This window comes from Nematolebias whitei, chromosome 17 (assembly GCF_014905685.2).
Source record: "Nematolebias whitei isolate Nwh7 chromosome 17, NemWhi1, whole genome shotgun sequence".
Lineage (NCBI taxonomy): Eukaryota > Metazoa > Chordata > Actinopteri > Cyprinodontiformes > Rivulidae > Nematolebias > Nematolebias whitei.
The window spans coordinates 37,747,017-37,763,099 of NC_056514.1; the positions used below are offsets into that span (position 1 = coordinate 37,747,017).

Below are 16,083 nucleotides of genomic sequence, written 5' to 3' on the forward strand. Positions count from 1 at the left end.
CGCAATTTATCTTAAAATATTGAGATAAGTATCATATATCGCAATTTGTCTTAAAATATTGAGATAAGTATCATATATCGCAATTTATCTTAAAATATTGAGATAAGTATCATATATCGTGATTTATCTTAAAAATATTGAGATAAGTATCATATATAGCGATTTATCTTAAAAATATTGAGATAAGTATCATATATCGCAATTTATCTTAAAAATATTGAGATAAGTATCATATATCGCAATTTATCTTAAAAATATTGAGATAAGTATCATATATCGCAATTTATCTTAAAAATATTGAGATATTAATTTAGGTCCATATTGCTCAGCCCACCCTGGTATAAAATCTCTTGTCTTGTCACTCCCCTGATATATTTTTATTTAGAAATTTATTCATTTCATTAAAACAAAATAACTTTATATAATAGAAAACAAAAAAAATGTATACAATCAAAAATAAAATGAAAGGCAGCAGCAGAAGAATAAATCTTATGATATCAGCCCCCTTTTCCCCAAAAAATATATTCAAACAAAAGTAATTTACAAAAAAACAAAGTTAAATAAAAACAACATCAACTCAAACAACAATTTGTATAGATACACATTATACTTTTCCATATTCCTTCAGAAAACTAACTTTTGTCATTCTCTTGAATGTGTACATAGATCTGGCAGTTTTAACATCATCCTTCAGACCAGTCCACAATCCCATTCCCTAAATTATAGCAGACCGCTCCTTCAAACTGGTACGAAACCAATGCTTCACAAACATCTCTATCCCCTTAAGATAATAACCACTCTCCCTTTTAATAAAATTTACTTGAATATTAGAAGGCAGTATGTTTTTGTGAGCCTTATACATAAACAGTAAAATATTATAGTCAACCAAGTCGTAGAGCATTACCTCAGTAACCTTTCCACTGTGCTGGTCTGGTCCGCTCTTCATCTTTTTCCAAATACATAAGTATTGCTGCCCCGTCAACACGTGTGTTTTTTATTGTAAAATAAATCGGTATTATTTTACTCCTGGGTCCTCCTGCCTCTGGGTTCAACATTAACAGCTACCGATGCACGATTATTACCCAAATGTGTTCAAGTTGTTGCACGGGATGCTTGTAGAGAAAAGTCAAAGCAACTTGCTGTTTGTTCCTGAGAAATGAGGGTTTAAGTCCGGGGTGTCCAAAGTGAGGCCTGAGGGCCATTTGCGGCCCTTTGAGTGATTTTGAGCGGCCCATGACTGCAGCTTCAGAATGGAATAATTTTGTCCCATAAGTTGAAGAAGTGGATGTAGAGCTACTGCAAATTTAATGTTCAGACTTTTTAAATGTAACTTTTTGGTTTAACAACAAAACGGATCAAATAATCTTAAAATGAGCAATATTAAATGTGATGCAAACCTTTGGCTGTAATTAATCAGGTTTTTTTTGTTCATTTCATGGTAAAAAGTTGCACAAACTGTTACTGATTTCTACCAAAAATAGACTTTTGGATAATTATTCATAAAACTTGTTTAGATATTTTTTTAAAATGTGTTTTAAAAGAAAATAATTGCAGTTTTTAATAAAGACATTTTGAAAGGAATATAAAGCGTTATCATCTGCATACACGTTGATTATCAGCGCCCCGTCAAACCGTCGTTGGATTTGTGTTAGCGACTGTCAGCCGAACGTTTTTTCAGAACTTCTTTTTAAAGAACATCTTCTCAAATTATACTTTTGTTCCTGACAATAAACTGAAATCAACTTTCCAAGCACAAGAAAACAAAATAGACCCAACAAATCAAATAAATTTATCGTGTTTGGGAAGCGTTTATGGCTTTGGAGCTACAACTCGTCCACCAAGTCAACTTTTGTCCTTCCTCCAAACTATTCATGTTGTTGCTGAGAGTTTAAAAATAAAAATAAATGACAAAAATTCAGTTATTTTTGGAGGTCCTTCATAACTTTCATCTGGACAGTTTTGGCCCACATATGAAAAAGTTTGGACACCCCTGGTTTAAGTAGTGACGTTTTAAAGCACCAAGAAAATTAAATATCTTTACAATCCTTCACCTTCATAGAGATCTCAGGCGTTTTCTTGGTTTGTTGTCCCGTCCAGATGAGTTAAAGTGGATCAGCCGTGAGTGCTCCTGTGGGAAATCTTCTGACAGGCGCACTCGGACCCGGACACATCCGCACCTTTGTTCTTCCCCTGGATGCTTTAACAATGTTCCGCTGCATTCCTCTCCTAACGCAGTCCCTCTGGCCGGTTCGGTGGCCCCTGCCCCGCGCTGATCCATCCTGACACACGCGTTAACCCGTACACGCCGTGAATGGCTGTTCGCTTGGAGGAAAGTAGATTCCCTTTAATTTGGAAACACATAAAAATAATTAAGTGGAAAAATACTGTCAAATTCCAGGAATGCTTGTGTTGCAGGTGAACGGGACTCAAGACCAGGTCGGGGTGGTCTCGGTTTAAAGTGCTGGTTTTAGTGTTTACTTTATGAGGGGCCTCCTATTAAAAAACCTTTGGTTCTGTGGTTTGTTAGTTTATAAGGTCCTTCAGGTCTGTTTCATAGTTAACTAGAGTTAGAGCCAATTCACATCAGATTGACTGCAAACATAGAAGTCCACGAGTCAAGTCGGTACAATCACTTACTGCTAATATGTTACACCAGTTTAATGCTAAACAAATAAATTAATATGTATAACCTTCTGCAAAAAGCAGCAAACAAAGTGAAAGGACGAAGTTGCCAAGGGGTGTCAACGGTTTCTCCGTGGGTTAAAATTCACAAGTTGGTCCTGAGTGAGGGTCGATCTCAGTCAATATTTATCAGAATGAATAAAAACTTACTTTTATTTTCAGATTTCAATTTCAATTCAGTTTTTTTATATATCGCCAAGTCACAACAGAAGTCGTCTCAGGGCACTGAACAGAAACATTCATATATAAAATTCATAATTTAACATTATTTATCTGAGGAGCTTTGAGTTTAACTCCGTCACAGACTCTCATCTTGAGCGAGCATGAAGGCGACAGTGGAAAGGAACAACTCCCTCATGAGGAAGAAACCTTTAGCAGAACCAGGTTCAGGACAAGCGACCATCTGCTTCGACCGGCTGGGTTTGAGAGGAACAGATACACAATGGCAGCTCAAGAATCGCATGTTAAGATAGAAATAGTATCAAATGAAAACGATTTTAACAATTAATTTAAGGAAATTATGTCAACTTGTCCTCCAATAGTCTATAGCAGCATAACAAGCCAAACCTAACTATAGGATTTATCAAAAAATAAAGTCTTAAACTGGACAATGTGTCAGCCTCACGGACAAAACTGGAAGTTGGTTCCACAAGAGAGGAGCCTGATAACTGGAAGATCTTCCTCCCATTCTGCTTTTAGAAACTCTAGGAACCACGAGTAAACCTGCAGTCTGAGAGCGAAGTGCTCTGTTAGGAAATATGGAACAATAAGATGTCTTATACAAGATGGACCTAGGTTGTTGATAGCTTGTAGGTTAGAAGTAAGATTTTGAATTCAATTCTGGATTTGACAGGGAGTCATGGGAGAGAAGCTAAAACTGGAGAGATATGATCTCTCCCACTAACTCCAGTTAAGACTCTGGCAGCAGCATTTTGGATCAACTGAAGACGTTTTAAAGAAGTATTTGGACACCCAGATAACAAACCATTGCAATAGTCCAGTCTAGACGTGATAAAGACTTCAAATGATTGAAAATAAAGTATAAATGACCTTTTCACAAGACGAGAGCAACTATAGATTATTGAAAAAAATCAGAATGTCAAATGATTTATCACAAACCATCAAATCAGCTGAGTCACCTCATAAAGATCCAAGTCTGACCTGCTGCAGATTCGCAGGTCTGGTCAAATATTTTAAAATGCCTGTGGGCCGAAGAAAGTTGTACAAAGGGGCCGTTATCTGGCCCATGGGCCTTGAGTTTACCACATGTGGCTCAAAGCATCTACAGGTAATGCATTTCTGTCTTTCTGCAGATATCCAGGACTCCAATTTTAAAGTGGATTCCAGCTGCAAGGCCAGGAAGGAGCGTACAGCGTTCACCAAGGAGCAGCTGAGGGAGCTGGAGGCCGAGTTCACCCACCACAACTACCTGACCAGGCTCCGGCGCTACGAGATCGCCGTGAACCTCGACCTCACCGAGAGACAGGTACTCCACTTCTCTCCTGCTCAGCCTGGGATGGAGTGAAATACTGGGCTGAACTTCTCTCTTGTACTTGTGATTCTTTCAAATAAGGGAGACTCCATAGACATTTATTGAATATAAAATGATCAGCCTTTCATGTTAAATAATGTAGGATTTGGCAGGATAAAACATTACCCTCCTTCCAGCCACAAAATCTTGCATAAACACGAAACATAAAAGAAAAATTACAACCCGCAAATGCCTGAAAATTAAATTTCAGCTCTCGATTATGCTGCATTTGAATCAGAACGGGCATTTTTTTCCGCAGTGCTTTTCAGTCTGTGGTTGTAGCAGAATGACGTGCAGCTGTAATGGCTGCCCGGCGGCCTCCAGACGTGTGTCGAAGCTGCTGGATGAAAACCCAGAAGTCTGCCTGTCAGACCCGGCGCTCCTCCTAACGAGGCCGCGGAGCGGTGACCACACATCGTCGACCGTTGCTAAATATAATTCCCAGATCTCCTCTGTTGTATTAATCTGACAGAGTTTTCCAGCTATTAGCCCGGATAAGTTGCCACCATTTCAATGAAGCACGATTAGCAGAGTAACAAAAACAGATTACAGTAAGTGGGAACAGATTATTCAGTCAGTCAAACCTTCGTAATAAAGTCAACAAAGGGTAACAAAAAGACATGTGAGGTTGATGGAAACGGCAACAAGTAAATATTTTAAGCGTGCACAGGAACTGAGGAAACAAAAAGTTTATTTCTTAAATATAAGTTTAATAATCTTTGAGTCACAGATGAGCCTAAACCAGGGGTCTGCAACCTTTGTGATAAAAAGCCCTTTTTGCCACTATGCCTACTAATTACGATGTCCGGAGCCGCAAAACCTGCTACAACTGTGTACCATCAACTGGTGGCCCATGGGCCACTGCAAGTTTGTTTTTACATTTTAATACAAAAGAAATGACCAGATTTGTCAAGAATTGGGTTTTAGGGTTCGTACACAATGTCAGACAACAAGAATAGTTAAAAAAGTTTATTGAACTGCAGTTGCTGGTGGAGTTCAGAATCCGGTGGTGGGGCCAATCTTCTTAAACAGGAGAGGTGGGGGCCACCTGAAGGAGTAGGGCAAGATGACGTCACCGTCACTGAGTGAAGCGCATCTGCAGGGCAGAGCTGAGGAGAGCGTGGTCAGGGGGATAATCCACGAACAAGGTCCAGGTGTAGAGGTGGGGGTCATACACAGGAGGTCAGAGATCTAGATCCAAATCCATATGATAATCCACGAGTCATAGTTGTTGAGCCAGAAGGTGTAACCAGTAATGAGGTCAGAAAGGCAAAACAAGATCAGGCAGATCGGGGTTTCCAAGAGACAGGCGTGAGGTCAATATGTGAAGATCAGACAAGGCTGTGACAAGAACGCTGGACATCTACTACCGTGAGGGGTTTGATAATCTGGCAGAGTGGTGAGGAAGCCTTAAAAATGGATCAGAACAGGTGCGGTGAATCAGGGCAGATGAGCTGAGAGAGGAGAGTGACAGAAGCAGATCATGGCATGAAGGGGCAGAAACATGACAAGATTCATTTAAAGAAAGAAAAAATATATTTGATAACAATTTTATAAACATTAAAACCACTGAACTCTGCAGGCCTGTGTGAGTTCTCTTAATTGTTGAATAATTAAGTATCCTACTTAAAGCATACAGTTAAGGACAGTATAAGATTAGGCCAGTTTGTTGGATATCCAGTTACATTTTTAAAGAAAAATAAATACTTTTGTTTGACTTTGATTTTTGTGTTTTATTCATAGTGTTATCAAAGTTACGCACCATATTCCTTCTCAGCAACTTTTCTTAAAGATTTTCCAAAACATTCTCGTGGTTTTGAGAGAAAGATCACGCTGAGGGACTGGAAGTCGACTTAAAGTGGCTAACAAACTACTAGCATGATGTTGTTCACATGTTTTACGCTTTTTATTTGTTTTGTCCTTCACATATGTGAAAGTGACAGGAAATCTGCCACAACTAGTCATTTTCATTGTTGGCAAGAATTTAAATAAAATTCAGTTTTGTTTTAGTTTTGCTCAAAGCCTGAAAGAGCCGCTGCAGAGGGACCAAAGGGCCACATGTGGCCCTGGAGCCGCAGGTTGCAGACCCCTGGCCTAAACAGACTGTTCACAGGTTGGATGCTCAGAGAAGTTCTAAAAATTCAAGTTTACTTTTTCCTTTATTTTATTTTTTTAGATCATTTTATTTTTTAAAGCAAACAGCATCAAAGTCCAGTTATCATTAGAGAATAGGTCTAAACAGTTTTTTCTTGTGTAATTTTTGTTTAATATGAAGCTGCACAGCAACGATACATTTTTTTGATCTGGACACTGCAGACGATCGCCGTCCAAACGGCGAGCGCAGTGAACGCACATCCTGCGTTGGCAGACTTCCTGGTAGACGACTCGTCTGACCCGCTGAGCGCTTGATATTTGGAGAGCTTCGAGCCAGAACTGAGCGCTTCGCTCCGACTGTTCATGCTCCTCACCAGGCCTGGGAGTTTTACACACTGCAGGGAGACTGATCTTTTGTGTTGGCTGACCGTGCCATAAATTTAGTAAAAAGATTCGTACTTCAGCGATCAAGTCACATACAGATATCCTCAAATACTGGTACAAAAACTTAAAGACTCAAACAACATAAGATATTTTAGTTTATTACTATCATTAACCAGTGGAGGCGAAATTATAAATGTTTTTGTCTGTGTGAAAGAGTATGTGCATATTTTAACTGTTAGCAAAATATCACATGAACCACTTGTCGGGTTTTGATGAGTCTCGCAGCAAATCATTAGACGATCTAGAACTTGTTAGTTTTTGGAGTCATCCTGATTCAAAGTGGCAGCTCCAGCCAACTGACTTTAAGAAATACAATTATAGCTACAATTCAGACACTTTTATGGACACCGAGCTAAACTTTGGTGTGGTGGTAGCCGAGGATGATTACCATTACATTCTCTAAACTCATGCACTTACAGTCAAAATGGTTCATCAGCTAAATATTTCATAAAGAGCCAGTCAGATTTTAATTAAACTCTTAGCGAGACGATTCTGTCTGTCCTGTGTCTTTCTGATGGAGATGCATTTGGGCCCAAAAAAACCCGACCCGGCCCCAGCCCGTAGCCATCATTTCCAAACTCCACCCGACCAATTAACAGTAATTACAGGTCTGAACCCGAACCCCACCCGACATTTTCAATTACCGGTAAACTTTGACTGTTTATATAGTTATAAACGGTCGGTGGACGCACACGGCTGATGGATCAGAAGATCGGAGCTGAGGGGGTGTTTGTCCTTTCATGGCCTCAAAGCACATTAAATCCCTGATTCTGTTGCATTCTGCATTATTCAGACACAGACCATGCTCTGACATGTCTGCTTTGGGATGTCACCTGTTTGGGTCGTTGGCCACGCGCGTCCGCTCAACGTCCATTTGGGCTTTTGATGGATCGCTGCCTAGTCCATTTGAAGCTTAGCTGAACTTTATTTTACCTCTTTAAAGGCCGGTCAGCTCGCGGTCAAATGGCCGCGTGCAGCTGGTGAAAGTATGGCAAGCCATGTTGCCATATAGTTGAATGTATGGCAAGCCATGTCGCCATATCATTGTATTGTTAGGCAAGCCATGTTGCCATATAATTGAATGTATGGCAAGCCATGTCACCATATCATTGTAATGTATGGCAAGCCATGTTGCCATATAATTGGATCGTCCGCTGACACAATCAAAAACCCGACCCGGCCCGCCCATCCAGCACATTATTATGGCCCAGCCCAAAATTTGGGTCAGGCCCGTGTTAGAAATGAGAGCTCTACTTTCTGAGTCCTCGTGTTCCTGCTCCTGTTCACACCTGACCTCAATCACTGCAGGTGTGTCCCACTGTCTCAGTCCTTGCTAAACGTTAAAGCACATGTTTTACATGGAGTCTCCTGCTCTGCCGGCACGTGGGTTCAACAACAACAGCCATGTCACTGAGAAAGGACATGCACGCCCTGTGGTAGTAGCTGAGAGTCATTTCCAACACATTATTATCCAACACAGTAGAACGTCTATGAATCCATCATTTCCCGACAAATGATTCTAGACTAACGCTCCGGCAGGCGATAAAGCAGCTCAAGTTTAACTTAAACGTTTTGTTTTTCTATGAATACTAACGCGGTGAGTGTTTTTCTTTATCTGCACCAGGTCAAAGTTTGGTTTCAGAACCGGCGGATGAAGTGGAAGAGGGTGAAGGGAGGTCAGTCGGCCTCGCCCAACGACCTTGAAAATGACGACGTGGACTCGGCCGCTTCAGCCAGCTCCGACTGAACGAGGCCCGCCCTGAGGGGGAACTAAAAGCTTCATCCGGTCAGCTGGACACGAGGAGAGCTGGCTGAAGCCCAACACTTGAGACTTTTAAATGACATTTTGAATATTTTGTATGTAAATGGCTATGATTAATGAACTGCATTTTGCCGTATTATTGATAAATACTCAGTAAGAGCGCTTCTTTGTGTTTGAGTATGAATCAAACGGAGTTCAGTCAGTGACACACAGAAGCTTTAAGGCTGGCGATGACTTCGACTGGGATTGGAAACATCACCTTTAATGTAAACGTGGCCTTTGACGCTTGACTACAACCACCTGGGAAAACTTAGACTGCACTCGTACCGTCAAGTCGTAAGTGCCTCAGAGTCAGAAGCTTTTTTCTATGATATTTTGTCAGTTTCTTCTTTGCCTTGAATTTTTTTACTGCTCTTTTTTATACAACTTGAATGCTGTTGATAAAACACAGATGTTGACCGTTTCTGCAAATAGAATAAATCTTTTTTTTTTTTTTTTTTTTTTTGCAAAAACGCTAACATTTCTCCATAATTCCTTCCACCTGCAACCAATGAAAATGACAACGAAGAACGGACACAGAGCATGTGTACTCCTGGCTGAGAAATGCATTAGTGGACGTTATGGTGGGACAGTATGCGCTTCAATTACAACCAAAATAGGAGGTTAAATTAAAGGTTATAAATGGGGTCTGCATGTCCTTTTTCTGTTTTCATGAGGTCCAAAACCCTTGAGATCATGTTTTCATGGTCTGACAGCACAAAATATGACAATCTGCATCTGTAAAGAGTTATTTAAAGGGGTTAAAATTTGCTTTTTATGGATAGGAATAAACTCAAAACAGAGTTAAAAGTTGTTCAGTTTTCTTAAACAAAAACGAGGAAGGGGATTTAGGAATAAATTGTATTATTGATGAGAAAATAAAGTCTGCTTTAAGAACAAATGTGTACATTTGGAAAATAATATGCTTATTTCCTTTTTATAAGTTTAAAGACACACAGTGTGATGTTTTGTTTGTTTTTACCTGTTGGAAATCAATCAGCAAATCAAAGATGGTATTATCTTCCTGCGCCAGGCTCGATCGATGGGTCTCCAATAATCTGCAACGTGACATAAAATCACAAGCTGCCTTGTTTAACCGTTCAGGATTTATTTGTCTCTGTGGTGGGAAGGAAAGCAGACAGGACAAAAATCTTATTTTTATTTGTGGTGTACCACAAGGCTCAGTTTTAGGACCCATCCTCTTTACAATCTACATAGGTAATGTAGGTCAGAGCATCCCTGATGCATCCTTGTATTTCTATGCTGATGAGACAGTTGTTTATTGTCGAGCTTATTGCTATTTTATTTTATTTTGTAAAAAAAAAAAATCACTATGCCTCTTTTATGTTTGTCTATTGTTGTCGTTCTTGTCCACTGTTGTCATCACTCTTTGTTAAAATCAGTTCTCTCTTGTAAATGAATCCCCGAGGCTCAATGGGATTAACCTGTATAAATAAAGGTTGAATGAATGAATGAATTTAAAAATAATAAGAAAAGCTGACGTGGCAGCAAACACAGAAGAGCTCACTGGACTGCGGCAGGAGAACCAACGATGCTCCACAGATGTGAAGAAAGGAACAAACTGAATATACAGGACTGGGATGATAAAGTGGAGACACCTGAGTTGAACGCAGAACGAGAACAGGTGAGTGGGCGTGGCCAACTGATGAAGCAGGGGACTGACTGAGGAGGAATGACAGCACAGAGGGACGCAGACAACAAATAAAGTAAAGAGCACAGAGCAGAACATGAATCCTAAACAACTAAAACGTGTCGACAACCTGCGACTCCGGAGCCGCGTTCTTCCCTCCGCTGTGGCTCCCCGTGACTTTAGAAAATAAATATTTAATTCAAATGTATTTTTATTTTAGTTCATTTTTTTAAATGTAATTCTAAATATGAAAATTGTGTTCTTGTAACATTAAAATGAAACTTTAAATTTTGTCGCTCAGAGAATGAGTCACAATCGCTGATGTGCGACAGTCGGCGGAAAGATTTGTTGAGCTTTTCGATAAATCCAAGAAAATAAAAGTTTCTGAAGGAAACGATGTTCAGTGCTACATGGACAGGTTCATTTGATTTCACTGCTGATGATGATTTACCAGTTTGCTTAACGTGTAGTGAGAAATTGGCAAACAACAAAAAGTCAAACGTTGCAAGACATTTCGAGAACTAACACACAAAAAGACGGTTTCAGAACTGATGCTGAAGGTTGATCTGAGCCTAAATCATTTTTCAAGACGTGGATTAAGTCTGTAAATTCATCTACACGCTAGTTTAGTTGCTGCTCAGGAAATAGTCAGGCACAGATCAGATCTCAGAACATCTATGACGTTGTGGTGAGATGGTGCTCCACCCTCCACTCTGTGCACCAGGTGTTAATCAGAGCGCGCCGCTGATTGACGGGCGTGGCAGATGCCTTTAAAGTTGGGCAGGTGGCTGCTAGAAGGTGTCTTTGTTCCTCCTGCTGCACGTCAGCTGTGTGGCTGATGTTCTTGGATTCTGCTCATCTGAGCTCCTAAGTGCCGTTCTGTTTAATCTGAGCGGTTGGGATTTGGTTGGTGTTTGGGCGCTACACCTGCTGTGTGTTTCTGCAGCGTTGCTGCTCGGCTGGCGTTGTTGGCTGCAGCTGGAGCCCCTTTGCAGTGCACGGCTTCTGCCTTCGTCTGACCTGCTGCTCATTCTAGGCTGTGCTCCCGCTCCTCAGTAAGCTGCCTGACCTTTATATATTATCGTTGGTTAACTTGAATCCAGAACTAATGTGCTTTTTTAAATTTTTTAGGCACGTGATTGAGCTGTGCTTAAATGCCGCAGTGCACAGGGATGCGTTGTTGTTTTTTTTATTTGTCTTGTCTGGTTTGAGACAACTCTTAGAGTTTGGGCGGCTCCTCCACTGCAGTTGCTGTTATCGTTGCAGCCGGTCGAGTGGACGGTGCATGTCTCCTCTGCTCTGTTGGAATGGGACTAACAGAAATATCAGCCTTTACCTCGTGCTCCCTTTGTCCTCAGGTATTGAGGCCTGAAGCCTGTTTTTTAATAAGATTCTGTTTGAATAAATTATAATTTTTATAGAACTCAGTTGACCCGTGTCAGTAGGCCTGTCACAATAACAAATTTTGTTATGCGATTAATTGTCTCAGAAATTATTGCGATAAACGATATTGTTTGAAATTGACAATAATTAGTAATTGTCAAATTTAAGAAAATGTTTAAATTGTTTTGCATGTAGTAGCTTTTTTCGACCACCAGATGGCAGTGTAAAACTGAACTGAAGGATGGATAGTGAGGGAGTGAGCAACGATATCTCTTTAATAAAAAATGGGAGGGAGGCTCCTTGACGTGACATGGGCCGTTTCTCTTCGGTTCTCAAAATGGCGGACGCTCGGTGTGGTTTGAGCTCTTTAGCATTTTTCACACAGAGCTTTTAATTAAAAATCCAGTAAACAAGTTCTCAGCTTCTTTTTACACGAACACACTGGTTTCAACCGTGAATTTTGGAGCTTTGACAAGACGGGAGATTTTTTTATGTTTTTTTCGAGGTCAATCTGTTAGCTTAGCTCGTAGCTTTTAAAGAGAGAGTCAGTGAGGAGCACCGGAGTTGAGCCTTTTGTCATCCAGTGTCTTCAGTAGAAAGAGAGAGACACGAAGAAACGATAAAGCCGATAAATGAAAATGAGGTCGATGATTTTCATTGATCATGCCATTAATGTATTTTATTGTTTATCATGAAAGGCTGAAGTATAATTTTATCAGATAATATATTAACTTAATGAAATGTCTAGATGTATGTATCCCGTTTTGATATTTAGAATGATATTGTGTTTAAAAACATGATCCGTTTCCGGTAGAAAATGTAGTTTCAGCTACATGCCTACAACTCCCAGACATTCACGCACCCTTCCATTATAGAACACAAGATGGCGAGATATTATTGGTTGAGAGCTGGGTCACATGATAGGAGTAGGACTTCCCATTCGTTGATGGTGATGACGACTCCAGGAGGTGTGTCCGAGCTCTGAAGAAGATGGGTCGTCGGTTTACGTTCGGCGCCATGTGACTGCATGATGGAGTTAAAATGGCCCAGGACTGGTGATCTTGTACTCTACATATAAACCTTCTGAAAATGGAAGACCGTTATTCCTCCTCTCCCTGCTTCAGATTAGAACACATTCTTACAAGGCCTACGAGGGAGTCCCGAAAAAATGTCATCCTCTACTATTGCCTTAAATCACAAGTCGGACATTATGTTGTGGGGTTCAAAATGTTTACAGCAACTTTCCATCCACTTTACAATCCATTAGTTGTGTTTGGCAGTTCAACGCTGTATTCTTTAAGAAATCAGGTCTGTCTTGTAAATGAGTCCCCGAGGCTCAATGGGATTAACCTGTCAAAGGTTGAATATTGGTTTAAATAGACAATAATGGCACGATGCATTGTCTTTTTAAACTGTCAGAGCAGGCTCATCGAGGCAACGTTTATTTATTTTTATTTTTTTATAGTGACTTTCATCAAACTCCTGAGATGTGGAGCTTAAAAAAATTAGAAAAATGTGAACTGATCCTATTTTTAAAGTTTTTATATTTAAATATTGCTGAATTTCAATCTTTACAATAAAATGCGCGTGTGGCTCCTTTTATTATTTGCACACAAGCTGCGATTCTAAACATTGTTCCCTTCAGAGATAATTTCATAATTTTAGCATACAGCAGATTATTTTTAAGTTTTGGTCTAGAACCTGCTGCAGTTGTGTAGATGATAATACACTGAAATGTAAGAAAAGTGTGGCAGTGAATAGAAACTAATAACATTCTCATCTGTTTTCCATCACGTCACATTTTGTAATAAAATAAATTTTAATGTATCTTGTGTTTTAATGCAACAACACCAGACTGTGTCCTATATGGTCCACTAACCTGACCATGATGTAGTGAGAGAACATGAGCACAGCCTCAGACATTCATTGATCTCAACTGAAATTCACCGAACATTTAAAAAAAAAGCTCCGCAGCACTCTTTCCATGCTGTCATTCTCTAACGTCTATCACTAAACGTGTCCCTCGTTGTGCAAATATTCCCAAATTAACATTTAATGATGAAGAGAAGCTATTTTACAGTTTGTCTTAAATGTGTTGATTTATGAGAAATAACTGCATGACCAGTGGTCCCAAAGCTGCAGGTGCAGTCCTAATCTTTAGATCCTCCGAGGGCCCCAGGAAGATGTCAAATCCTGTCCAGTGATGACTTCATTACGTTCATTAGCGTCTTACGCTGAGGTCGGATGTTCCGAGGTCACATCTGATTATCTCTCATCAACGCCCACACAGATTGTGTCAATAGCTCCGTAATCCTTCAGAATGTTTTTGTAGAGGCGAGTGGTCTCCTGCGAGCCCGCCACTGATCACTCTGATTGGTTTAACGTGACCGGCGGAGCTATAAGTAGACGAGCTGCAGCTAAAACTGTCAGTCCAGTCGGCGCACAAAGGGAAATCAACCCGCCGAGGTGGAGTCCCACTCCAAAAGCTAAAGTATTTGGCTCCTGCGCACTATTTTTAACGGAAGCATCTGGATGGGGCCAATTTGATCTCAACCTGACTGGAACCAAGACAAACCCATGCACGGGGCCCCCCACAGGACCAAAGAGAAAAAACAGAAAGCAGCTTGTTGGCTGACCACTTGTGTATGATGGAAAAAGGAAATAATAGGTGGGTATGGGTGAAAAGACGGCTTCTCAAGTACAGGATGTTGTTGTAGCAGGTAGCCAGTCATCCAATTTCCTGCTTCCCAAAGAAAACAAGAGCTGGAGCTCAGGAGTCCCCAGACTTACAATAGTGGGCCTATGCTCAGACTCGGGCCGGCCAAACAAAGCCTGCAGAGGTTACTGCCCTTTCTGGTGGTCTGCAGGGACCAGAGCTGCTGGGAGGGAGGGATGCTTGTTCCACACGTGCACGGCGTCGGGGTCAAGTGTTACTGTACGCCTGACCCTTCTGGACTCCAGCTGCAGCTGAGGGGGTGGCGTGACTCCAAATCAATCCTGCCCCTCCTATTAGGCTCCATTATTGTATTAGTGGTAATAGCAGTCAAAATAAATCATGTCCAATTGTAATGAAGGTATTAATATCAGCAGTGTAAACTAATGAAACTGGAATGTTGTGCTTTCGCTATGGAGGTTTCTCTTGAAGACGCTGGGGGTGGCCCCGGTTTGTGGATTAAATTTAATTTGGCGGTATTGTGACTGAGGATGTTGGCGTTTGCCAGAAACACCCAAGAAGACAGAAACTGGAGGTTTCCCTTTCAGTTTTCTGTTTGTAAAGGGGTTTGTGTGTGTTAAGACATGTTTTCTTATCCCGTCAGTAATGTTTCAACACCTCAAATTATTTATACAACAAAGCATCAGGTAAAGGGAAAAACTCTGAACGTCACCATCGTTCACTTTAAAAGGATAGTTAGGATCTTTTGGGTTATGTGGAAAGCTTGACATCTTAATATCTTACCTGCTGTAGATGGCTGAATAAACAGTTTTGGAAAATGGTTTAATTCTGGCTGGACTGATTAAAACAGCTCCGGTCTCAAGCAGTTTTGTAGGTTTACATGATTATTTTGTCAGAAACACACAAAGAGTTGTGCACAGGAAGTGTTTCGCCTGCTGCGGCCGCCGTTTGTGATAGTGATCCAATTTATACTTCTAAATTCTTCCGTACATTTTTCAGCATCTTTCTTGTTCCACAATTTTTGTGCCATTTAAACAAATCATAAAACGTTCAGCTCGTCCAGGACAATCCTGCCATGACTTTTGCTATTGTTGCAACTTTAGCTTTTTGAAATATTTAGCCTTTTCTGCCACTTTTTCCCCTCAAAGAAAAATGACTTGAGCTCATTTTCATCCTTCAAACCTTTAGATCTGTTCACAACCTTTTGCTTCTCCTTTTTGTTTTGGTTCAGCTTCCTAGTGCAAATTTAAAAAACTTTTTTTCCAGCCACTTTCAGCTAATTTTAGTTGTTTTGTGTTCGTTTCTACGGTGGCCCTAAGGTGTAAATGAACATTTGAAAAAAACAGAATTACATTTGAAAAAACGCAACAAAAACAACAAAATCACACCAACATTTGGAAAAACGGAATTACATTTGGGGAAAAAACGGAATTACATTTGAAAAAAACGGAATTACATTTGAAAAAAAACGGAATTACATTTGAAAAAAAAAACGGAATTACATTTGAAAAAACGAAATTACATTTGGGGAAAAAAACGGAATTAAATTTGGAAAAAAAACGGAATTACATTTGGGGGAAAAAACGGAATTACATTTGAAAAAAAACTGAATTACATTTGAAAAACGGAATTACATTTGGAAAAAAAACGGATTTACATTTGGGGAAAAAAACGGAATTACATTTGGAAAAAAATGGAATTACATTTGGAAAAAAATGGAATTACATTTGAAAAAAACGGAATTACATTTGGGGAAAAAAACGGAATTACATTTGGAAAAAAAACGGAATTACATTTGGGGGAAAAAAAGGAATTACATTTGG

The 16,083-nt window shown here is 40.1% G+C and overlaps 1 protein-coding gene across 1 annotated transcript in view; it reads left to right on the top strand.

The window, feature by feature from the left end:
• meox1 (mesenchyme homeobox 1) overlaps positions 1-8,659 on the top strand; it is a 14,537-nt gene extending 5,878 nt beyond the window's left edge. Inside the window, exons 2-3 of the mRNA XM_037691240.1 lie at positions 3,996-4,168; positions 8,376-8,659. Of these exons, the coding sequence (XP_037547168.1) occupies positions 3,996-4,168; positions 8,376-8,498 (296 nt within the window). The 3' untranslated portion in view covers positions 8,499-8,659. The remainder of the gene's footprint in view (positions 1-3,995; positions 4,169-8,375) is intronic.
• The last annotated feature ends 7,424 nt before the right edge of the window (positions 8,660-16,083 follow it).